At 45.0% G+C, this 26,226-nt stretch overlaps 1 protein-coding gene across 18 annotated transcripts in view; it reads left to right on the forward strand.

Moving 5' to 3' along the window:
- Positions 1-26,226, forward strand: part of LOC126088523 (voltage-dependent L-type calcium channel subunit beta-1) — a 757,906-nt gene that overhangs the window by 399,231 nt on the left and 332,449 nt on the right. For 2 of the 18 annotated variants that reach the window (XM_049906683.1, XM_049906682.1), the window contains exon 2: positions 22,841-22,879. The exons of the other annotated variants lie outside the window; for them this stretch is intronic. In XM_049906683.1, coding sequence (XP_049762640.1) covers positions 22,859-22,879 — 21 coding nt within the window. In that variant the 5' untranslated portion in view covers positions 22,841-22,858. The remainder of the gene's footprint in view (positions 1-22,840; positions 22,880-26,226) is intronic. 18 annotated transcript variants of the gene reach the window in all.

Raw genomic sequence — 26,226 nt, forward strand, 5'->3', positions numbered from 1 at the left:
ATCGAGATTCACCCACAGTTCACTGAATACTCGATCAACAAGGACTTACATGCTTCGAGCGAAAGTAATAGTGCATTGAGAATGGCTAGGTTCTAAGCTGAAATCTAGATCTGCACAACAAAATTTAAGCAAGGACGACTGATTCCTACACTCTATAATTTACAAATAAATGTGAAATATTAAGGAAAATGATAACCCGCCAGGTTAGCCGAGCGTGCTAATGTGCTGCTTCCTGGACTCGGGTACGCGCGCCAGCCCCGGATCGAATCAGCCCGGCGGATTACCGACGTTGGTCGGTGGGCTCGCCAGTCTCAATGTGGTTTTTAGGCGGTTTTCCACATCCCACCAGGTGAATACTGTGCTGGTTCCCACGTTCCACCTCAGTTACACGACGCGCAAACATCTGAACACGTTCGCACTATTCCATGGATTCCGCTATGGTCGCAGGTTCGAATCCTGCCTTGCGCATGGATGTGGGTGATGTCCTTAGGTTAGTTAGGTTTAAGTAGTTGTAAGTTCTAGGGGTCTGATGACCTCAGAAGTAGAGTCCCATAGTGCTCAGAGCCATTTTTTATTCCATGGGTTACACTAGACACAGAGAGCTGGGGTACACTAATTCCATCCCGGGAGGTACGGGGTGATGGCAGGAAGGCCATCGGCCACCCCTTAAAAAAATAATCTTGTCAAAACCGTTCCTAACCACGCTGACCCTGTGGTACTGCGGGACAAGGCACCAGCTAAAGAAAGAAAGGAAGAAGATGATACAGGAACAGTGCATTAGTCCAAGTACATACCCTGACAGCAATATAATATACAAAACTAATTTTGTTTAGCTTTAGAAAACGTTGTTAGGAAGCTAAGATAAAATTACGTTTTATATTTTGCATGAACCGGAACAGTGATTGCTAGTCAACGGACCATCTTTGTTTTCTCTAGTCAGTTTCACACTACGTTGTTCATATGGCTCCTTTATAAATTTTAATCCACAGATTTCTTATTAAATGAACATAAACAATAAAAACAGTGGAATAAACCACTGCCACAGTGGTTGACCTTTTCGTGTAACTGTACGGAACTCTCTGTTTCGCAGTTAGCTCACTCAGCAATAATGATGTATATTTTTATTTACAATAAGTATGAGTACATAGTCCATATATTCTATACTGCATCTCTGGCGCTAACAGATGATGTATCCTATGCATTTGTAAAATGTCTATAGCTTTTGTTACTGTTGTTGTAGACAGTTTCATCCACAAATGTTAATAACTTCATTGATAAACATGTTACAAACTTAGTAATAATTTCATAGGAATTCTCTCTTCATTGTGATTTCACCATTGTCTTTCGATTTTCTATAGCTCCTTTGGAAGTTATATTAGTATTTTTGCTGAATATATGCAGGGAGGTTTAACTGCCCCTGTCACTGGGTCTTCTGCAACCAGCAACACCTTCAAATATCATGTGAAAGATTTGCATATTCCCTCGCATGCTATACACAAACTGTTAATCCTACAGAAAAAATGAACAGGATCTTTTCGTAGGATACTTAACGTTTTTAAATTTGGTTCTGGGATGCGTTTGCACTAAAGGTCGAAGTCTTCGAATTATTCAAGAAAAAAGTAGAAAAGTAGTCGCCAAACGCGTTTTTCTGGAATAAATCGAAAACCGTAGCCTCTAACGAAAACTTGTCTCGCTGCAAAATTTAACTACATTAAATTTCCTGTAAGATGGTCGTGTTCATTTTTCCGTAGGACTAATAGTGAGCACGTAGTGAGCTAGAGAATATGAAAATCTTGTGCGTGGCATTTGAAGGCGTTGCTGGTTGCATAAAACCCGGCGGTAAGGGGAGCTGAATCACGCTGTATTAAGTGTTCCAGTAGGAATCAGCAATATTCAGGGATATGGCAGGAACGATCATTCGAAGCAAAATGTCTAAGAAACATGGGCTGCAAAACGCATATCTTAAGGGCTGCAAGCATTTCTTCGCCTTCGCTTCTGTGAAACACATCTCTTCTATTGAGCGAACTCTTAAGATATGCATTTTAGGGCCCATGCCGACTAAACTTCTTTGCTTCAAAAAACTGTTCCTGTCATATCCCTAAATATTGGCCATTCCTGCAGGGACAGCTTGTATGTTTTAATGTTATGCACTGTCGGAACCTCGCCACGTGGTAGCTTCGTTCTACCCCTTTCCCCTGTGAAGAAATTCAACTCCGCCTCGCTCGCGCTGGCCCCACCGACAGCCTGACGGCACTTGCATACTTGTCTGGCCCAGCCACTGTGCTCAAGATTGCAAGCCATATACCGACAGAGTTAAACGGTGAATCTGTGTGCAGTTAAGATGCTACGTCCCCAAGAATCGTACTGTCTCGAGTACACAAACTTTGTAGTGCGTCACTATTTGCGGCGGCATTTCACTGCCGCGTTTTGATACACCTGGTATCTGTACAGCTGCGGAACACACACTACAGGAAACGTACATTCTTCTGGCAACGCGCCAAACTTATTGGGCGACGATCTTACCGCGGGACGACTTACAAGTAGGCGATGTACACCGAGGCGGCAAAAGTCATCGGACAAGTCCTAAAATCGTGTCGGACCTCCTTTTTCCCGGCGTAGTGCAGCAATTCGACGTAGCATGGACTCACATGCTGCCTCTACAGCCATCCAAAACTACGAAATTTTTTCCGGTGCAGGAGTTTGTGCATGAACAGATCTTTCGATTAAGTCGCATAAATGTCCGATGGGATTCATCTCGAAGGATCTGGGTGGCCTAATCATTCGCTCTAACTGTCCAGAATGTTCTTCAAACCAGTCGCCAACAATTGTGGCCCAATGACGTGGTGCACTGCCATCCATAAAAATACACTCCTGGAAATTCAAATAAGAACACCGTGAATTCATTGTCCCAGGAAGGGGAAACTTTATTGACACATTCCTGGGGTCAGATACATCACATGATCACACTGACAGAACCACAGGCACATAGACACAGGCAACAGAGCATGCACAATGTCAGCACTAGTACAGTGTATATCCACCTTTCGCAGCAATGCAGGCTGCTATTCTCCCATGGAGACGATCGTAGAGATGCTGGATGTAGTCCTGTGGAACGGCTGGCCATGCCATTTCCACCTGCCGCCTCAGTTGGACCAGCGTTCGTGCTGGACGTGCAGACCGCGTGAGACGACGCTTCATCCAGTCCCAAACATGCTCAATGGGGGACAGATCCGGAGATCTTGCTGGGCAGGGTAGTTGACTTACACCTTCTAGAGCACTGCGTAGGCACTGCGTAGGATCCTACGGTCTTGGCGTGCATCCGTGCGTCGCTGCGGTCCGGTCCCAGGTCGACGGGCACGTGCACCTTCCGCCGACCACTGGCGACAACATCGATGTACTGTGGAGACATCACGCCCCACGTGTTGAGCAATTCGGCGGTACGTCCACCCGGCCTCCCGCATGCCCACTATACGCCCTCGCTCAAAGTCCGTCAACTGCACATACGGTTCACGTCCACGCTGTCGCGGCATGCTACCAGTGTTAAAGACTGCGATGGAGCTCCGTATGCCACGGCAAACTGGCTGACACTGACGGCGGCGGTGCACAAATGCTGCGCAGCTAGCGCCATTCGACGGCCAACACCGCGGTTCCTGGTGTGTCCGCTGTGCCGTGCGTGTGATCATTGCTTGTACAGCCCTCTCGCAGTGTCCGGAGCAAGTATGGTGGGTCTGACACACCGGTGTCAATGTGTTCTTTTTTCCATTTCCAGGAGTTTACTACATTGTTCGGGTACACGAAGTCCGTGAATGGCTTCAAATGGTCTCCAAGTAGCCGAACATAACCATTTCCAGTCAATGGTAGGTTCAGTTGCACCAGAGGACCCAGCCCTATGCAGCCAACACCATTATGGAGTCGACACAAGCTTGCACAGAGCCTTGTTAACAACTTCGGTCCATGGGACGTGCACCACGCTCTAACCCTACCATCACCCATTGCCAACTAGAATTGGGATTCACGTGACCAGTCTACGGTTTTCCAGTTGTGTAGGCCAGGAGAGGTGCTGCAGGCGATGTCGTGCTGTTACCAAAGGCAGTCTCGTTAGTTGTCTGCTCACATGGCCCATTAATGCCAAATTCTGCCGCACTGTCCTAACGAACACATTCGTCGTACGTTCCACATTGATTTCTGCTTTAATCTGAGCAGTGCTGTTTGTCTGCTAACACTGACAACTGTACGCAAATGTCGCTGCTCTGCATCGTTAGGTGAAGGCCGCCGGCCACTGCGTTGTCCGCGCTAATAGCTAATACCTGTACTTCAGTATTCTCAGCACATTCTTGACATTGTAGATCTCAGAGTACTGAATTCCCTAACAAATTCCAACTACCATTCTGCGTTAAAAGTCCGTTAATTTCTGTGGTACACGTCGGACTCCTTTTCACGTGACTCCGCTAATGTGTAAATGTCTCTGAGCACTATGGGACTTAACAACTGAGGTCATCAGTCCCCTAGAACTTAGAACTACTTAAACCTAACTAACCTAAGGACAGCACACAAATCCATGCCCGAGGCAGGATTCGAACCTGCGACCGTAGCAGTCGCGCGGTAACTCCGCCAACGCACAGCCCTTTTACTCCTCGTGTAAGTGATACAACCGCCATGAGCATATGTGCATATCGCTATCCCACGAATTATGAACCTCTTTGTACAGCGATACCAAGTCACGAAAACTCTGCTGCAGTTCATAGTTGAAGCCAACAATATCTGCTGCAGAAAGCCTGTCTGAGCTCACCAGCGCAAGAACATTACAGTTCCCTCGATCAGTCGCTCGACAAATTTCGAAGCCTTACAGCAGAGGCTGATGTGCCACAAATCCGCACGAGTCTTGCCTGTACTAGCCCATACAGCTGACTCACCGTGGCCAGTAAGGACGCTGCCATTGTACAGCCATCGAATTGCAGCCAAAAAACTAAAAAGATGTATTTCTTCAGAATCTCTCGCCGTACTTCATGTCGAAACATTTCACGGGCGAACTATCGGATTTCAGTGTCCAATGGGCACAATAGTTTGGCAAAATGACAAACTTGCCATCATTGACAATGGATTTCAGATTGATTCCGTATTTCTGGATTTCCGGAAGGCATTTGACACTGTACCACACAAGCGGCTCGTAGTGAAATAGCGTGCTTGTGGAATATCGTCTCAGTTATGTAACTGGATTTGTGATTTCCCGTCAGAGAGGTCACAGTTCGTAGTAATTCACGGAAAGTCATCGAGTAAAACAGAAGTGATTTCTGGCGTTCCCCAAGGTAGTGCTATAGGCCCTTTGCTGTTCCTTATCTATATAAACGATTTGGGAGACAATCTGAGTAGCCGTCTTCGGTTGTTTGCAGATGACGCTGTCGTTTATCGACTAATAAAGTTGTCAGAAGAATAAAACAAACTGCAAAACGATTTAGAAAAGATATCTGAATGGTGCGAAAATAGGCAGTTGACCCTCAATAACGAAATGTGTGAGGTCATCCACATGAGTGCTAAAAGGAACTCGTTAAACTCCGGTTACACGATAAATCAGTCGAATCTAAAAGCCGTAAATTCAACTAAATACCTAGGTATTACAATTACGAACAACTTAAATTGGAAAGAACACATAGAAAATGTTGTGGGGAAGGCTAACCAAAGACTGCGTTTTATTGGCAGGACACTTAGAAAATGTAACAGACCTACTAAGGAGACTGCCTACACTACGCTTGTCCGACCTCTTTTAGAATACTGTTTCGCGGTGTGGGATCCTTACCAAATAGGACTGACGGAATACATCGAAAAAGTTCAAAGAAAGGCAGCACGTTTTGTATTATCGCGAAATATGGGAGAGTGTGTCACAGATATGATACAGATTTGGCCTGGACATCATTAAAAGAAAGGCGTTTCTCGTTGCGGCGGAATCTTCTCACGAAATTCCAATCACCAACTTTCTCCTCCGAATGCGAAAATATATTTTTGACACCGGCCTACGTAGGGAGGAACGATCACCAAGATAAAATAAGGGAACTCAGAGCTCGTACGGAAAGATATAGGTGTTCATTCTTTCCGCGCGCTATACGAGATTTGAATAATAGAGAATTATGAACGTGGTTCGATGAACCCTCTGCCAGGCACTTAAATGTGATTTGCAGAGTATCCATGTAGATGTAGATCAGGTGCGCTGATGAATTGAGTGATGGAGGACCGGCGCCACGCTTTCCACTCCTTCTTCCCCCATCCCCCCCTCCCCCCCCCTCCGTTCCATCTGTTCGGTCGATCTATCAGCGGTCGGCGTCCAGTATCCCTACCCCCTCTCCTCCCGCCAGCACAGTACATGTTACTGCTATAACTGTACATCCAAACACACATCTGATATGTGGCAGTGCGACAGTTTCAATGTGTGTGTGGTTTTTTTTTTTTTTTTTTTACATGTAAATCTTGCCTAGTGCCTGCCGTCGATCACACTCCGATTTTACAACGAATAGAAACTATGTTAAACCTGTCGCTACCGCAAGTAGTATACGAGATCAGAGAGACCCAGAATTTCAGTAGTTTTTACATGGTGACATTGGTTTTTCATTTGAGGATTTAGTGTGTGGTTTATTTGCGTATTATTTTGGTGCCTTTCTCAAAATCAGCATTATTCTCTAATAACTATCTAAAGTTAACAAGATTTATACGTATACACATAGCTGTTCCGATGTCTTATCCCATACTGCTGCTAAACTTACTGTTTTTCACGCTTTAAATCACATTAATTTAATGACTGTCTATACATCCAACAACCTTGGGATTTAAATACGAATTACATAAATTCGAATCATCGCCTTGACTATGTCGTTGGGAAAGCAAACTAAGACTGCATTTTACTGGCAGAACATTCAGAAGAAGAAACAGATCTACTAAAGAGACTGTCTACACTACGCTTGTGCGTCTTCCCTTGAACTACTGCTGCATAGTGTAGACTTCTTACCACATAAAATTGGAGAAAGATGTGGAAAAAGTTCAAAGAGGGGCAATTCTTTTTTTATCATTGTGAAATAGGGGAGAGAACTATTTTTTATATTTTCCGTCGTTCCTTAGTTCCTTCTATATTGTTGGAGATGTGGTTTCGTCTAATGCAAATAAATAAAATGTTCTTTGCATACGCATTTCGCTTCTTTTTCTTTCTGAAGCATATTCAGTGGCCTGTAACACATATTTGTTTTTGTATATAGTAACTACGTTATAGAATAATTACAGGTTCGTTACTACATTAGCTTTTCTCTTGTTAGGTCAGAAACAATTTTCTGCAGCACAAATTTCGTGAAGTAAAATCGTTGTTTGGTTTTACTTACGAGCCATGATGTTTTTTGGCGGCTATTATTTAGTTTGGCTATGTTCTGTATCTCTGTTTCTTATTGTTTTGGTGTCTAGCGTGATCAGCCAATTACTAGCGACTAAAACAACAACGAACAGAGGTGTAGAATATAACCAGTCAACATACAGAAATTCTCTCTCTCTCTCTCTCTCTCTCTCTCTCTCTCTCTGTCTCACATACAGACAGAGAGCGCAAATATAGATAAAACTACCTGCGGAAACCACATACCACAAATCGAAGAAACACAGAGCGTCAGTTTGCAACACAACATACGGTAAACACTCCAAACCCAAACACAGTTAACAGTCGAAGTGAGATGTGTAATCGAAATGTGACAGTAAAATGCTAAAATTGCTCAAGCTGGGTAATCAAACGAAGTAAGTACACTTCCAGGACGACACATATTGGCCAATAAGGTAACAGATCGCAAGTAACAGCAAGTTGTAATTCAATATCAATGACCTTGGGCTATAAAAAATTGTTTCTGCCGTCATTTCTCACCTAATAGCAAGAGAGTACAAAAAGTTGTAATGCAGTGACAAATATGTAATTATTATACACTGACGAGCCAAAGAAACTGGTGTATGTGCCAGATATCGTGTAGGGCCCCTGTGAGCACGCACAAGTGCCGCAACACGACGTGCCACGGACGCGACTAATGTCTGAAGTAGAGCTGACACTATTAATCCTGCAGGGCTGTCCATAAATCCGTAAGAGTACCGAGGGGCTGGAGATCTCTTCTGAACAGCCCTTTGCAAGGAATCCCAGACATGCTCAATAAGGTTCATGTTCGGGAAGTTTGGCGGCCAGCGGAAGTGTTGAAACCAAGAAGTGTGTCCCTGGAGCCACTCCGTAGCAACTCTGGACGTGTGGGGTTTCGCACTGTCCTGCTGGAATTGTCCAAATCCGTAGGAATGCACGATGGACATGAATTGATGCAGGTGATTAGAAAGGATGTTTACATACGTGTCTCCTGTCAGAATCGTATCTAGACGTATCAGGGGTCCCATATCACTCCAACTGCACACCCCCCACACCATTACAGAGCCTCCACCAGTTTGAACAGTCCTCTGCTGACGTACAAGGTCTATGAATTCATGAGGTTGTATCCATACCCGTACACGTCCATCATCTCGATACAATTTGAAACGACAGTTGTCCAATCAGCCAACATGCTTCTAGTCATCAACAGTCCAATGTCGCTGTTGACGGGCCGAGGCGAGGCGTAAAGTCTTGTGTCGAGGAGCCATCAAGGGTACACGAGTGGGCCTTCGGCTCCAAAAGCCCATATCGATGATGTTTCGTTGAATGAATGGTTCGCACGCTGACACTTGTTGATGGCCCACCACTGAAATCAGCAGCAATTTGCGGACGGGTTGCACTTCTGTCAAGTTGAACGAGTCTCTTCGGTCGTCGTCGGTCCCGTTCTTGCAGGACCTTTTTCCGGCCGCAGCGATGTCAGAGATTTGATGTTTTACCGTATTCTTGATATTCGCGGTACACTCGTGAAATGTTGTACGGGAAAATCCCCACTTCATCGCTACCTTGGAGATGTTATGTCCCATCGCTCGTGCGCCGACTATAACACCACGTTCACAACTCCGCCCGACACATGTTGTCTTTTATAAGCGTTTCCGAGCGCAGCGCCGTATTCTGCCCGTTTACATATTTTTGTATTTGAATACGCATGTCCGTACCAATTCCTTTGGCGCATCAGTGTATATTGTCCGTTGAACAAGTTGGTGAGAAATGTCCAATTACTTCGTGATTCTTACTCAAAGTACGAAGAATTCTGTCTGACTGTGGAATGCCTTCCAACGAATATATTACGTTAAAAATACAGCGACCGAAAACAACCAGTTACTGCCAAACTCAGTTGCTTTCGTTTTATTACAAACTCTGCACCAAAGGTACTGTTGATTTGATATGCTTGAAAACTGCTAAAGCGCACGACATTTTACATGTTCGATATTTCACTCAGCTATTTACAACAGACTTTCTGCACTCAGATACACAGTCATGTCAACCAGTAACCCCACCCCTTTAAAAAATCGGACTCCCGCGTATAAAACAGTTTCCAATGTCTGATCACTTTACAAATTAATTAACAGCTTAAATATTTAACTTTAAGCATGTTAAAAATTTGATTAAGATTAAATTTGTTAATGGTAAGATTACGGAAGCATTTAATTTCTTTTTAAATTCGGCCAGCAGTGACACGAAAAACTGAAAATAAATTTATATTGTGCTGCTGGGTGTCCTGCCGAGTTGTTGTTTCCATTTTATTCATAAGACTTCGGCAACCAATCCAGCCATCTTCTTCACGTGCTGCGAGCTGTGCTGTTACGTGTACTCGTTGCCTGGACTTCAGCCATACTGACAACGATTCTTGGTCTCATGTCGCTATTTACAGCCGAGCTCGATTACGAGTGACCACTACGATCTTTGATGGTTCAAATGGCTCTGAGCACTATGGGACTCAACTTCTGAGGTCATCAGTCCCCTAGAACTTAGAACTACTTAAACCTAACTAACCTAAGGACATCACACACATCCATGCCCGAGGCAGGATTCGAACCTGCGACCGTAGCGGTCGCGCGGTGCCAGACTGTAGCGCCTAGAACCGCTCGGCCACCCCGGCCGGCACGATCTTTGATGCTCGTTTGCTTTTCAGAGACGACATTTTAATAAACTGAGTGCCGCATTCGAAGCATTACTCAAAGATACACTTTTTTGACCTGGAACAGCAGCAGATGTGGTTTATTTACTGTAACTTACGAATCTTTAAATTTTGTTGACAATAATCACATACAAAATTAACATTTTTGGACAAATCATAGCATTATGCTTCTGTAAACAAGACATTAACGTCTGTTACAGCAAAACTAACTAATTTTTAACGATGACATTCGCCAAACAGCTGTACAATTGAGATATTATTTTATTTTAGTTTCGTTACCAACTTCGGCAATTCATTATGACACCTTCAGGCCCCATATGCACCTCTCGAAAATAATCGATACTGGCAGACTGGGGCCGTATGTTTCGGTGGCCGGAGTGGCTTAGCGGTTCTAGGCGCTACAGTCTAGAACCGCGCGACCGCCACGGTCGCAGGTTCGAATCCTGGCTCGGGCATGGATGTGTGTGATGTCCTTAGGTTGGTTAGGTTTAAGTAGTTCTAAGTTCTAGGGGACTGATGACCTCAGAAGTTAAGTCCCATAGTGCTCAGACCCATTTGAAACATATGTTTCTGGGTGTGAATTCGCAGCTGAAGTACTTCCTTCGAAGAGCAGCGAATTCACATCCAGAAACATACGGCCCCAGTATCCCAGTATCGATTGTATTTGAGTGGTGCATATGGGATCTGAAGGTGGCGTAGTGAATTCCCGAAACAGATAGCGAAAATAAAATAAAATAATATCTCAATTGCACCACTGTTTGGCGAATTTCATTGTTAAATATTTGACCAGCCGCCATCCCATGTGCACAATGGATCAACAGACTGAGTACTAAGTGAGTTTCTGTAATATATTTTACACTCGTATGGAAGCCGATGCACACCCGGATTTCAGAACCTAGATCGTCTTTAATGTTACAAAGAATACTTTTTATCTTAATTGAAGAGAGCGAAGTACGGTGGATGCCGTATTTAAGCAGGAGCGTAGCCATCGTTCCGGATACTGGACCAGCAAGAGGTAGATTGCGATTTTTCGCTCTTCATTTTGACTGCATGAACCGTTCAGTTTGCTTTCTGAGCACCCATTTTTTAGGAATATTATTCGTAGGCGTTGCAAATTCTTTGGTGGGGCTCTCATTATTTGAATATGCCAAATTCCTCTGCGTCGAATTTCTTGGTGACGATTGGCGATGGTTCGAGGCCTGGGCGTAGATGCCAGTGTGCCGAGTTTTTTTGCGAGAGCTATTCGGAATGTAAGGAACGATCGGTCGCGAAATGGAAACCACTGTGACAATCCGGACTGTTTTATTTGCAACAGTCTGCTGCACCTACTACCTATTTTTCTAGTAAGCGGCGCTCCACCTCGTAACCTTTCATAGCATTGTACCAGCTTCCCAGTATGCAGTCATAGAAGGCAGTCTCCTGCGCTTTCGGATAATTTTCTACTCTGGACTGCACCTCGTTGTTTGAGCCAAACGGTTTCTTCAAATGGTTCAAATGGCTCTGAGCACTATGGGACTCAACTGCTCAGGTCATTAGTCCCCTAGAACTTAGAACTAGTTAAACCTAACTAACCTAAGGACATCACACACATCCATTCCCGAGGCAGGATTCGAACCTGCGACCGTAGCGGTCTCGCGGTTCCAGACTGCAGCGCCAGAACCGCGCGGCCACTTCGGCCGGCAAACGTTTTCTTCATACCCAGCGGTTCATTTGAGCAGAAATGAAAAACAGAGGGAGTAAAGTGCGGGTTGTGTGGTGGTTGATTACGCACTTCACATCGAAAACGCTGCAGAAACGTCCTCATTGCCCTGCAGTGTGCGGCCTAAGACTATAATGAAGGAACTGCAAGACAGTTACGTTAAGTGGGGATGTATGTAATCAATCAGGTGAAATCTCTCGGCAGGCACCTATGTTTGGCGGGACATACTATTTTCTAGGCATATTTGTGCGCTCGATGTACGTTCAGAACTGAGAAGAGCGCCGTGGCGCAATCTACAGCCATACTAGAGACACTGCCCAACACATTTGTTGAAAGGTTCATTAAATTTTCACTGTGGTTTCCATTTTGCGACCGGTCGTTCCTTAGTTTCCGAACATCCAACTACCTTCCCTCGTCGAGTTAGTTAAGCGGAGAACGGACGGATTCCTGGGTCAAAGTGTATGTGGTGTCACCGCCAGACACCACACTTGCTAGGTGGTAGCCTTTAAATCGGCCGCGGTCCATTAGTATACGTCAGACCCGCGTGTCGCCACTATCAGTGATTGCAGACCGAGCGCCGCCACACGGCAGGTCTAGAGACACTTCCTAGCACTCGCCCCAGTTGTACAGCCGACTTTGCTAGCGATGGTTCACTGATAAAATACGCTCTCATTTGCCGAGACGATAGTTAGCATAGCCTTCGGCTACGTCATTTGCTACGACCTAGCAAGGCGCCATTATCAGTTGCTACTGATCTTGTTAATCATGTACCGTCAGACCGATGTTCACCATTTACGGATTAAAGTTACGTATTCCACCAGCTATATTCTAATTTCCTTGTCCTGTTCCAGACCTCACGGCAGCTTGCGTGAGCTAAAACGCGTGCCTTTCGGCTTCCTCTAGTAATCCAGGTTGGCTCTCCTGCCAGCCCACAACAGTGTACATAGGAAATCCATACACACTGACCTCTGTCTCCGTACCTCGACCTGTGATCAGCCATCACAAAGAAATTCAGCGGTAAATGCTCTGGCCCTTAGAGCTCGAACATTTCCAGACAAGGAGAGCCTCGCCGAAAAGTAACAACTCTTACGATAAGTGTTCCGAAGGAAAGAGTGCTCAGATCATGAAACTAAACGGTTGATGCAGTCAAAATGAAGATCTCCTGAGAAAGAGGTTGAGACTCAGTCCGAGGAAGAGAAGCAAAGAACAGCTTATCTACCTTACGCTGGCCCAATATCGGGAACGATCGGTAGGCTTCTACGCAAACATGGTACCCTGTCCATTTCGATCTCTTCAACTAATATAAAAAGTATGCTTTGCAACGTTTAAAGACTGCCTAGGTCTCAGAAAGCTGTGTGTGTAGCGCGTTCCATGCAAATGTGGGACAGACTATTAGAACAGCCGAGAAGAGAAGAAAGGAACAGCGACACAACAGAGCAAATCAGCTGTATCCGAGCACTGCCTAGAATGTAATCACATAATGAAATTCGCTGAGACCAATGCCGCAGTGCAAACGTAAAGTTTCTGGGAGAGTTGAATTAAGGAGTGTCTGTCGAAATAAACGTCAGAAAAGCAAATAAACAGCGGCTGCGGTTTCAACTTAAATAAGGCTTGGGATGCGGCACTCAATTTTTAAACATCTCTTAGTTATCACATCCTCCATAGTTGGAAAACGCTGAGACAATTACTCTATTCATAGCTGTCATTTTTCAGCAGCTGCAGTATATATTTCAGAACGAACTTCAGTCGTCAGTTGCACAGATATTTTTATTTCGCTTTGCCGGTTTAGACAAATTAATCTGTCATCTTCAGAAGCCGGCCGCTGGTGGCCGAGCGGTTCGAGGCACTTCAGTCTGGAACCGCGGGACCGCTACGGTCGCGCGGTTCGAATCCTGCCTCGGGCATGGATATGTGTGATTTCCGTAGGTTAGTAAGGTTTAAGTAGTTCTAAGTTCTTGGGGACTGATGACCTGCGATGTTAAGTCCTATAGAGCTCGGAGCCATTTGAAGCCATCTTCAGAAGCTTGGGGGATCTTATAAATATTAAGAACTTCGCTATACCTTTAAGTATAAGAAGTGTATTATGGTAACTTACTTAGTACTGATGTAGTAGATGTCTTCTACACAGAAGCATAATGCCATAATTTGTCCAAAAATGTCGATATTATATGTGATTATTCTAAAAACAATTGATAAATTGGTGATTCACAGTAAATGAATCACATCTATGCACATATCTAGCTGCTGTGTCAGCAGCTAGGAATCTATATAAAATGATATAAGGAGTGTATCTAAGGTATGTAAGGAAGTTATACGTAATACATTTGAAAAAAATAGCACATTTTCTAATACATAAAAGGAAAGGGGAAATTTTCAATGCAAGCTGATAGTTCAACAACCATTTGAATTGAGATGGGAATGTTAATATATTTCAAGTTCTTCTAAAAGATCCACTTTGTACCCCTTATCAAGTATACGCAAAATGTTCACATTAAGCAAGGGCGGAAGAGCGGTTTCTCGACTTTAAGATGTTCTGCAAAACTTGACTTCTCACCGTCTTTGTTGGGCAAGTGGTCACGAAAGCGGCAATTAAATGCTCTCCCTGTCTTTCCTGTGTAAATGCCAGCGCGAGCTCAGAAAAACAAAAGAGCATCAGACCGCGTAGCGGGCGTCGGGAATCGAACTCGGCAGTAAATAGCGGCGTGTGACCAACAACGACTCACAGAGTGATTCGAGTCCAGGCAGCGAGCACACACAACGGCAAAACTCGCAGCACCTGAACGAGACGGCTGGCACGGTGGTCGAAATATTGTGTGCAAAGTGGAAACGACGGCTCGGCAGAACATCCGGAAGTTCACTATTAATCACTTGTGACGAGATAACCTGAGAGATCGCACCGAAAATCAAATTTTCGTAGTCCTGAAGCCATTAGGTAGGCAACGTGGAGCACAACGCTCGGTTTAGGCGTTTAGTAGTATAGAAGAGCGAGGCGCATACCTAAGCGAGAAAAGTTGCTCTGTTTGTTAGTCTCGTGTTTTTACCGTTGCCCTCAGCTCCTTTGAAAAGCATGTAGCGTCACAACGAACATCGGTAACGTACTCGGCTGAAACACGCGCGCCAAAATTCCGGCGCGACCCCGTACCACGTTTCCGACGCCTCAGGGTGATACGGAGGGGGCGGGTTGTGGTAATCATTGGATGGGTTTTGGCGTACAGAAGCGGATGTGGACGTCACCTCTCCACGAGCAACCGCGGCTGTGGCTAAGGCAGCGGCAGCGGCAGCGGCAGCGGCAGCGGCAGCCGGTTCCTGGGAATAGGGTGCTGTACAGAGACTCGGCTGCGCGGCCGGGCCGCTCCGCTTCGCTTTCCGCCTCATTCGCTCTCAACGGCCGCGGGGCTGCCGCTTCAGAAGCAGCTTCCCAAGGCCGCCGGCGATAGGGCCTCTCCCTCTCCCACTCCCTCGCACTGCTTCTAAGGGCGTGTTGGCGCTTAGGAAGCACCGAGAGGCGCCGCTTGCGGCGTGACGTGCCGAGCTGAACGTACAAATCGGATTGGTTCGCATCCGAAAGGGCACTGTACACATTTTCGATCAAGCCGAAGGGATAAAGACATCCCGTCAGTTTTGTTCTTACTCATTATACTGATCACACTACTACATAATAGGTCAAAAAAAATAGATGGTGAACGTATCACTGACCTCAATTTGCAGTAGGATTTTGGAGCGTATACTGTACTCGAACATTATGAATTACCTCGAAGAAAATGACTTTTTCATACATAACCAACACGCATTCAGAAAATGTCTTTATTGTGCCACACAGTAGCTCTTTATTCCCATGAAGTAATGAGTGCTGTCGACAACGGATCTCAGATCGATTCCATATTCCTAAATTTCCAGAAGGCTTTTGATGCGGTTCCTCACAAGCGACTATTAATCAAATTGCGTGCATGTGGAGTATCGTCTCAGTTGTGTTACTGGATTCGTGGTTTCCTCTCAGAGTGTTCATAGTTCGTAGTGATAGGTGGTAAATCGTCGAGTAGAATAGAAGTGATATCTGGCGTTCCGCAAGGTAGTGTCATAGGCCCTCTGCTGTTCCTGATTTACACAAATGATCTAGGCGATGTTATGAGCAGCCCCCTTAGACTGTTTGCAGATGATGCTCTAATTTACCGTCCAGTAAAATAATCAGACAATCAATTCCAATTACAAAATTATCTAGAGAGAATTTCTGTATGGTGCGAAAAGTGGCAATTGGCTCTAAACAAAGAAAAGTGCGAGGTCATCCACATGTGTACTAAAAGAAATCCGATAAATTTTGGTTATACGATAAATCGTACAAATGTAAGGGCTGCCAATTCGACTAAATACCTAGGAATTACAGTTACGAGCAACTTAAATTGGAAGGACCACATAGATAATATTGTGGGAAAGGCGAAAGAAAGACTGCGCTTTGTTGGCAGAACACTTAGAAGGTGCGACAAACCCACTACAGAGACAGCCTACATTACACTTATCCGTCCTCTGCTGGAATATTGCTGCGCAGTATGGGATCCTTACCAGGTAGGACTAACGGAAGACGTCGAAAAGTGCAACGAAGGGCAGCTCGTTTCGTGTAATCGCGCAATAGGGGTGAAAGTGTCACTGATATGATACGTGAGTTGGGGTGGCAGTCACTGAAACAAACGCGGTTTTCTTTCCGGCGAGATCTATTACGAAATTTCAATCACCAAATTTTTCTTCGGAATGCGAAAATATTTTGTTGACACCCACCTACGTAGGGAGAAATGATCATCACAATAAAATACGAGAAATCAGAGCTAGAACGGAAAGATTTAGGTGTTCCTTTCTCCCACGCACCATTCGAGAGTGGAGTAGTAGAGAAGTAGTATGAAAATGGTTCGATGAACCCTCTGCCAGGCACTTAAGTGTGAATTGCAGAGTAACCATGTAGATGTAGATTAATAAAACTGACAAACTGCAGGGACGGATTTTTGACTGGAAATGGAGGAAAAAAAGGTCCTCTGAACATGTGTCCGGAAATGCATCGTTGTCACGGCAGATGGAGTTGACGGATGAAAGTTCCTCTGACCCGGTTTCGTGTCTCTCTTGTGTGTTGCAGGCTGCGTGACTGACGGAGCGTACTGCAGACAGCAGAATGGTCTGCTGCTCACGTCGGAAACAAGCCGATGTTGTGTTTGTGTAAGGCCAAGCAGGTGCAAACGGTCGAGAGTCAGCGTAGCTGTACAAAGAAGATACACCAACCATATCTCACAACATTTCAATTCATTTTTGGGCGTTTGTATGATCATGAGTTCTTTCAGACAGACCGACGTGCAGGGAGGTGGGGGACAATTCATACACTAGATGTGGAGGACCGGGTTCTACTGGATATTTTGACGAACCCTAGCACAAGCTCCAGGCAAGTGGCCCACCAAAAGGGTGTCAGCCAAATTACGATTACGTGTATCCTGCATGTCAACCGCTACTATCCGTATCACCTGCAATCCCATGGAGGCCACGATGAACATCTGTTGTGACGTGGATGCGATGCAGGTCTGACTGTGTTCGGGACGATTTGATGTCGTTGTTCGCACATCGTCCATTTCCGGACTCATGTTCATTAGACCTTTTTCTCCTCAATTTCCAGCCAGGAGTGCGTCCCTGTAGCTTGTCCGTGTCATTAGTGTTCACCCTCTGTTTGCGACAACTGCAAACGTGTGTGTGGTTGCATTCGACAGTACCAGGAACCGAAAGAGTACAAACGGAAATCACACAGTTTTAACCATCTACATCTACATCCATACTCCGCAAACAGCCGTGCGGTGTATGTCGGAGGGTAACTTGAACAACTACTAGTCAGTCATTTCCTTTCCTGTTCGATTATCAAATAGAGTGAGTATCGCAACACACTTAACGTTCGGTATTCTTTAGGGTATTACTGACTTGTTTACGTCCGTTAGTAATTAACTTCTAATTGCATTCAGAATCTCGAAGTAAATATCTCACCAATGGGAAACCGTAGCGATACTTTATACTGAGGAAAGTTTTTACGTAACTTATACACTGCATTTTTCTCGTAATACTTCCGTAAGTTATTATTTAGATAGGTCAGGAAATCTATACAGTTAAGATCGGCTGTGGGTCTGATCACCGATACTGCTGGAGAAGATTCTGTAGGTTAACACTGAATCATTGTACTTTATTTGAGCATTTGAGTATCTCATTACTCTAAAATACCACCGCTCGTTGTTAGTTTACTCTGGAATATATTTGGCTAATATATGGGAGTTGACAGAGCAAGTGTTCTGAAAATAGTGTCCTTCGTTGTTTCGCGAATTTGTAGATAAACGTTTACTACCCTGAAGCAAACTGAGACGATACAATCGTGAAGCAAGCTATAATAAATTAGACAACTTAAACTGTAGAGAGTAGAAGCTTGATTCCCACTTTGTGTCACACTTTCGAAAGCCGGCTGTAGAATACATATAAATCACCACTAATGCAGCTGCTGGCGTTAACAGGACAATTTGTTTACTCCCTCCGTTTGTACAACTTTCACTCAGATCTTACTGTACGAAATGCACCATCGCCAACTGTCGCACTTCTCCTCTGATTTTGCTCAACATTTTGTCCAGTCGCAGAACGATCTCGTTCTCTGTGACATTCAAAGTTTAATTCGAGCAACGATAAAAATAGAACCATTTCATTTTTTCTTATAAGTAAAATTTGATTTGTAAACGCAGTAAGTGAAGAAAATAGACAAAAAAATCAACAAACATATGAGGGTTGGGTCTGTTGGGCTAAGTAATAGCGGTGCTTCGTTTGTGGCACATTACAAAAATGTGTGCTGGCTTTTACAAAGGTAGATAAACAGTTCACTACAACTATAAAAAAATTACAGGAATGTGAAAATGTTACCCCTAACAGAAAAACAAGAAAATTATTAAACATCTTCAGAAATAAGACTAAACTAAAATACAAATACTGGCCAAAATCCGCACAAAAAAAGACTTTTTTTTCTCTGAATCAAATTGAGGATCTTTTGGTAGGTCCCTTCCACCAGCCTCAAGGAGTCATTCATTTAGTTATGGAGGGAAGTGTGGGGCGTAAAGACTACAGAGGGAGACCAAGACTCCAGTACAGTAAGAAGCTTCAGCCGGATGTAGGTCGGAGTAGTATGCAGAGGTGAAGGGGCTTGCACAGGTTAGAGTTCGGTGCAGACCTTTTGAAATCAGTCTTCGGAATGAAAACACAATAACAACAGCAACAACAATAACAAAAACAACAAAAATAACGATATCTTCAAGTTTTGACAAGAACGAAGGAACTGACAGTGTTCTTCACGGTCGTAATACCAAGGAAGTGGTTCTTCACTTCTGACTTACAGCTTAAAAGTATTCTCATAGTGTAGATTTATCAAGCTGCAGCGCCGTTTTTGTTCCAGCTCACCATTTTTTGTAACGTGTTTGAGTATTTCAGTACTGTAGGAGAGAGAGAGAGAGCAAACGTTTTGTTCTTGAGCCTTAGTCTTCCTGTCAGCAGGCAACAACGTTCGTATTATCTGTGACAGCATGGACTAACTGCTACTCGTAAAAAATCTAAGTATTATTCTCAGTAACCTTATAGAAATGGAATTTTCTCAGTTCGTGGATACATCCAAGATGTTTATCCATTCCCTGTTTAAAATAAAACTGAATACTCTGCCTTCAAGTCTGGCAACGCGATGAATCATCTTGTGACGTTGTATAAGGGGCGATAAAAAAGTTTCCTCTCTAAGATCGATCGGTCCAGAATCGGTATGCCAATCAGGTAAAATTAATGCACCCTACGCACCAAGTTGGAGATACCAATTCGTTAAAATACCGTATCTTGTTGCGTGGAGAAGTCTCTGCTGCACATTCTCGGCCGACGGGAATCTTCAACCCTTCATGACCGTTTGTAAGGGACCGAAGGCTTGACAATCGCATCGGGAGACCTCAAGGCTATTGGGCGGATGCTCGAGTGTCTCCCACTTGACAACATCTGCGACACGCGGACGTGCCTCGTCACGAGGCAGCAGCATCCCTTGTCGCGCTCCATTCCACACCGATGGCTTGCGACAGTCATGCTGGGCCATACACATTCTTCATTCTCCGAGGTATGTGTACCGGTGTTTGTCCTTCGGTAGTCAAGAAAAGAATAACCACACTTCGGTCCTTTTTGGACGTGTTTGGTAATAACGCCGCCATAGTCCACGTTCCCGCACGTACGTCTGAAATACGCGGATGCCACATTAATCCCTTTCCTACATGTCGGTGCTTTCCGTGATTTCCATAAACCACTTCAGGCAATGCCGGGATGGTTCCTTCGATAGGGCACGGCCGATTTCCTCCTTCATCCTTCCCTAAGACGAGCTTGCGCTCCGCCACTAATGACCTCGTTGTCGACGGGACGTTGAACACAATCTCCTCCTTATACAGGGTGGTCCATTGATAGTGACCGGGCCAAATAACTCACGAAATAAGCATCAAACGAAAAAACTACAAAGAACAAAACTCGTCCATCTTGAAGGGGGAAACCAGATGGCGCTTTGGTTGGCCCGCTAGATGGCGCTGCCATAGGTCAAACGGATATCAACTGCGTTTTTTTTTTTTAAATAGGAACCCCCATTTTTTATTACATATTCGTCTAGTACGTAAAGAAATATGTTTTAGTTGGACCACTTTTTTCGCTTTGTGATAGATGGCGCTGTAATAGTCACAAGCGTGTAAGTACGTGGAATCACGTAACATTCCGCCAGTGCGGAAAGATATTTGCTTCGTGATACATTCCCCTTGTTGAAATGGACCGTTTACCAATTGCGGAAAAGGTCGATATCGTGTTGATGTATGGCTAGTGTGATCAAAATGCCCAACGGGCGTGTGCTATGTATGCTGCTCGGTATCCTGGACGACGACATCCAAGTGTCCGGACCGTTCGCCGGATAGTTACGTTATTTAAGGAAACAGGAAGTGTTCAGCCACATGTGAAACGTCAACCACGACCTACAACAAATGATGATGCCCAAGCAGGTGTTTTAGCTGCTGTCGCGGCTAATCCGCACATTGTGCGAGAATCAGGAATCTCAAAAACGTCGGTGTTGGAATGCTACATAAACGTCGATTGCAGACGTACCATATTTCTATGCACCAGGAATTGCATGGCGACGACTTTGAACGTCGTGTACAGTTCTGCCACTGGGCACATGAGAAATTACGGGACAATGACAGATTCTTTGCACCCGTTCTGTATAGCGACGAAGCGTCATTCACCAACAACGGTAACGTAAACCGGCATAATATGCACTATTGCGCAACGGAAAATCCACGATGGCTGCGACAAGTGGAACATCAGCGACCTTGGCGGGTTAATGTATGGTGCGGCATTATGGGAGGAAGGATAATTGGCCCCCATTTTACCGATGGCAATCTAAATGGTGCAATGTATGCTGATTTCCTACCTATATTCTACCGGATGTTACTACAAGATGTTTCACTGCATGGCAGAATGGCGATGTACTTCCAACATGATGGATGTCCGGCACTTAGCTCTCATGCGGTTGAATCGGTATTGAATAGCATATTTCATGACAGGTGGATTGGTCGTCGAAGCATGGCCCGCACGTTCACCGGATCTGACGTCCCCGGAATTCTTTCTGTGGGGAAAGTTGAAGGATATTTGCTATCGTGATCCACCGACAACGCCTGAAAAAATGCGTCGGCGCATTGTCAATGCAAGTGCGAACGTTATGGAAGGCGAACTACTCGCTGTTGAGAGGAATGTCGTTAGACGTATTGCCAAATGCATTGAGGTTGACGGACATCATTTTGAGCATTTATTACATTAATGTGGTATTTACAGGTAATCACGCTGTAACAGCATGCGTTCTCAGCAATGACAAGTTCACAAAGGTACGTGTATCAAATTGGCACAACCGAAATAAAATGTTCAAACGTACCTACGTTCTGTATTTTAATTTAAAAAACCTACCAGTTACCAACTGTTCGTCTAAAATTGTAAGCCATATGTTTGTGACTATTACAGCGCCATCTATCACAAAGCGAAAAAAGTGGTCCAACTAAAATATTCATATTTCCTTACGTACTACACGAATATGTAATAGAAATGGCGGTCCCTATTTAAAAAAACGGTTGATATCCGTTTGACCTATGGCATCGCCATCTAGCGGTCCAACCATAGCGCCATCTGGTTTCCCCCTTCAAGCTAGACAAGTTTCGTTCTTTGTAGTATTTTCGTTTGACGCTTGTTTCGTGAGATATTTGGCCCGGCCACGATCAATGGACCACCCTGTATACGCGAATCGGAGTGTCGCTACTTTACATCAACGCCCTCAAGCGGAAACTTTTTGATCGCTCCATGTACTTGAAATTAACTCCATCACTATCTTCATCATTCTTAAAGTTGGGTAATGCCGTTTATCATTTCAGTTCACTGATGCAACTTGCACAAACATTTATTCTGTTCCATGCATTTTTTTTCAAGCAATAAATTTATGCACGCTCTTTTGTTGCTTGTATCGATAATGAATACGCCACGATTTGCTGATTTTAGTCGCAAAAAAAGCGTCTTTCATATTACAATGAACACTATAGTTATATGGACGATTCTTTTTGCATATCCGTCATTCGAAGACAACAAAGACTCACCCTGCTGGATCTGAACCATTAATGCTTATGGTAGCATCGATACACCGGATGGACTGAACTAACCGGCTTGAGTGCTTCCCTAGCGACGAAAACATTAAATATTTTAACAGCTAAACTTAATGCATTTACCCCTTTCTGCACCCCTCAATGTGACAGCGCCTGTGTCAAACTGCGGTAATACTGAACCAGTGCCACTTTGTACGTGTGTTCCAGGAGTGGGCTTTATTTTATGTTTACAGCACATGGTGATGCGGAATGTTTTTATTACCTTCTTTACTCTAATTTTTCATGTATTTTTCTATTGCAGATGATTCTGTCATATTTGTTCATGTTAATTGCTGTTTGTTTCTTTCTGTTTCCCACTGTCTGTTGCATGCTCTGCCGCCGCACACTAGTGCTGTGACGTGTAACTTATGTACAACTATACTTCACTGGTAAGACATCTTTCAGCATCACGTTTTGCTTGAGCTCAAGTGACGCTTCACTGACACAAACACTGAATTAGAAGCTCACACCTCAGTGCACAATTGTTTTCGTTAAAGTACTGAGTTCGTTGCTATGGATGGATGCTTCTTGAGTATTTGCTGCTGGCTGCATTTTTCTGCCTGCATGGTAGGGACGTACAAACATTACAAATTATCAGAAGTGTCGCTGCGCTCATCCTGTTACTGTATGGTGTAATATGTCGTTATAGATTACTAGGGGTAGCTACCCAAGTTTGTTTCTTTTTACTTTTCTTTTCGTCGATTATGGGTGAATACTTATAAGTAACTGGTAGTAACTGTAAAAGCAATAGAACTGAAATTATATCATTGAATTGTAGTCTAATATGCTATAATTACGTAATAAGGTGTGACAAAAATGCTTCATGGTAGCTAGAGTTAAATGTTGTTACATTAAAGTTAGTACTACAGCATACATCTTCTTATAAGAGTAAATCACTGAACGTAGTTCTTTGAGAAATAATTGCGTAATATAAAGTTCGCTTCTGCTTTGGGAAACTTAGTTTTTTTTTTCTTATATCTGTATTGTAAATGTGCTCTAAAACACAAAAGTAATTGTTGCCATAATAGCAATAGCTTCATGTTTCATGTTCGTTGCATTGATCATGGTGATAAATTATTTTAAATAGCACTAAAAACTGTATCTGACCTGATCACATACAGATTAGAAATTTAAAGATGTAACGGCTCCGCTCAATTCACATGCCTCCTGCGTTCCACTTCTAAATTATTCAGATGTCGTAAACAAGCAGCGGCAGTAATATCACAGGAAGTACAATACCCTACCCTCTTAATTAAATCTAATGAAAGTATCAGGTTTTCTTATTTCTGACATATTTACATCATATGTGCACATTCAAAGTAAAACATTTAAAATCATCATTATCCCGAAAAGAAACTATCTTCATTCGTCCTTTTTGTTAACAAATACTTTCGGAGCAAGTCTATAGCTGTACTGCACAAACAACATAACTTATGCAGTTGTAATATCTTTCGACGTATGAAAAGAATCCTTAAAACGATACCCTGCATTTCATAAATCTTTCTTCGTAACTGCATAAACACGAAACTATGTTTTTAAATACTTATGATTGTTTTGATGCTCGTTGATACTTGTATCAATCGTCATGTACACAGTTCGTCACAAGAAAAGGGCTTACGAAAGCTAAAAGTGAAATATGTGGAAGCAAAGACAGACATAATCATGTTTCAGTTGTATAGTCAGAACATAAGCCCTCTTTTTCCTGTGACATTGTTCATTGCATTGTTGCAGTAATCGTTATGAATCATTGTACCCAATCCATGAGAGCTAATCATGGTAATCCCAATCTATATAAGAAGACTGTCACTGCTGCCTTCGCTGAGGGCTGATGTGGGTCTTATTTCTTCTGAGGTGAGGAATGCGGTGTTGGTCCACTGGCTTGCATTTTATTAGAAGGCCTTATAAGAACACTTTGGCTTCATGTCAATAAACTGTTGCTCCCTTACATCCCTTTCGCTCCCCTTCCTTTCTCCTACTCTCTCACACCTCCTCACCCCTCCATTCCCCTTCCATCCCATCCCACCCCTTCCCCTCACACGTACAGGGTGAGTCAAAAAGGACTTTATAGCTTTGGAATGGTATAGAAAATTGTTGAGATAACCTACAGAATCGGTAGACATGTCACTTTGTAGCAAACAATCTAAAGTTTAATTCACGTAGTACAACAGTACCCCATTCCACGATCAGTAGCCTCATCGTAGTTTACAGTTGCAATGGCTACCATCACTGGTGCGGAGACTGCTTGCTGTGAGTTTTGGTTTCATGACACGAACCATCCAACAATTGTTCGGCGTAAATGTGGGGCAGCGAAAATCCACATGCAACCCTGGGAGACTTTCGTGGTAGCCCCAAATCTAATATGGTCTATGCCCTTAGCAAATCGAAAGAGTGTGGCCATTTCTTTTTCATGGAGAAAACCGTCACTGGTTTTGTGTATCTGGATATGCTTGAAAACATTTTAATTTCGCATATCGATGAAGATGACGTAGACGGGTGGTTTACTACCAGCAAGACGGTGCACCATCTCATTTCCTCACGGAAGTTCGAAGTTTTGCTCGATAATAGCTTCCTAGGCTCGGTAGATTGGCCATGGAGGGCCAATTACATGCCCACCTCACTCCCCGGACTTGATACCGCTGGATTTCCTTCTCTCGGGCTTCATTAAAGACCCCTACCATATAGTTTAACCGATCTGAAAAGACGAAGAATCTACGCTGCCGTTGCACACGTTATGCACTATTTGCTCCAACGAGTGCGGGAAGAAACTGATTATCAGTGGGATGTTTGCGGCATCGCAAATAGCAGTCACATCGGATCAAAATGACACTTGACACTTTCATGTGACACTTGATGATGTCTACTACTACGTGAAACATCTACCGATTCTGTAAATTACCTCAATAAATTCCAAGGTTGTTAAGTTCTTTTTGACCCGCCCTGCACTACTCCACATCCAACCACATACTCGGTTTCCCCCGGCCTGCCCTCCCCCCACCCCTCCCTCACCCCCACCCCCTCCCTCCCTCCCCCTCCCTCCCTCCCCCTCCCTCCCTCCCCCGCCCCTCCCTCCCTCCCCCGCCCCTCCCTCCCTCCCCCGCCCCTCCCTCCCCCGCCCCTCCCTCCCTCCCCCGCCCCTCCCTCCCTCCCCCGCCCCTCCCTCCCTCCTCCGCCCCTCCCTCCCTCTCCCGCCCCTCCCTCCCTCCTCCGCCCCTCCCTCCCTCTCCCGCCCCTCCCTCCCTCTCCCGCCCCTCCCTCCCTCCCCCGCCCCTCCCTCCCTCCCCCGCCCCTCCCTCCCTCCCCCGCCCCTCCCTCCCTCCCCCGGCCCTCCCTCCCTCCCCCGGCCCTCCCTCCCTCCCCTGACCCTCCCTCCCTCCCCCGCCCCTCCCTCCCTCCCCCGCCCCTCCCTCCCTCCCCGCCCCTCCCTCCCTCCCCTGGCCCTCCCTCCCTCCCCCGCCCCTCCCTCCCTTCCTCCCCCGCCCTTCCCTCCCCCACCCCTCCCTCCCCCGCCCCTCCCTCCCTCCCCCGCCCCTCCCTCCCTCCCCTGCCCCTCCCTCACCCCCACCCCCTCCCTCCCCTGCCCCCTCCCTCCCTGCCCCACCCCTCCCTCGCCCTGCCCCCTCCATCCCTCCCTCCCCCGCCCCCTCCATCCCTCCCTCCCCTGCCCCCCTCTATCCCTCCCTCCCTCCCCCCCTCTCTGTCTCTCTCTCTCCCTCCTTCCCCCCCTTTCCCTCCCTCC

Source organism: Schistocerca cancellata, chromosome 6 (genome assembly GCF_023864275.1).
Source record: "Schistocerca cancellata isolate TAMUIC-IGC-003103 chromosome 6, iqSchCanc2.1, whole genome shotgun sequence".
In the NCBI taxonomy this organism is placed as follows: Eukaryota; Metazoa; Arthropoda; class Insecta; order Orthoptera; family Acrididae; genus Schistocerca; species Schistocerca cancellata.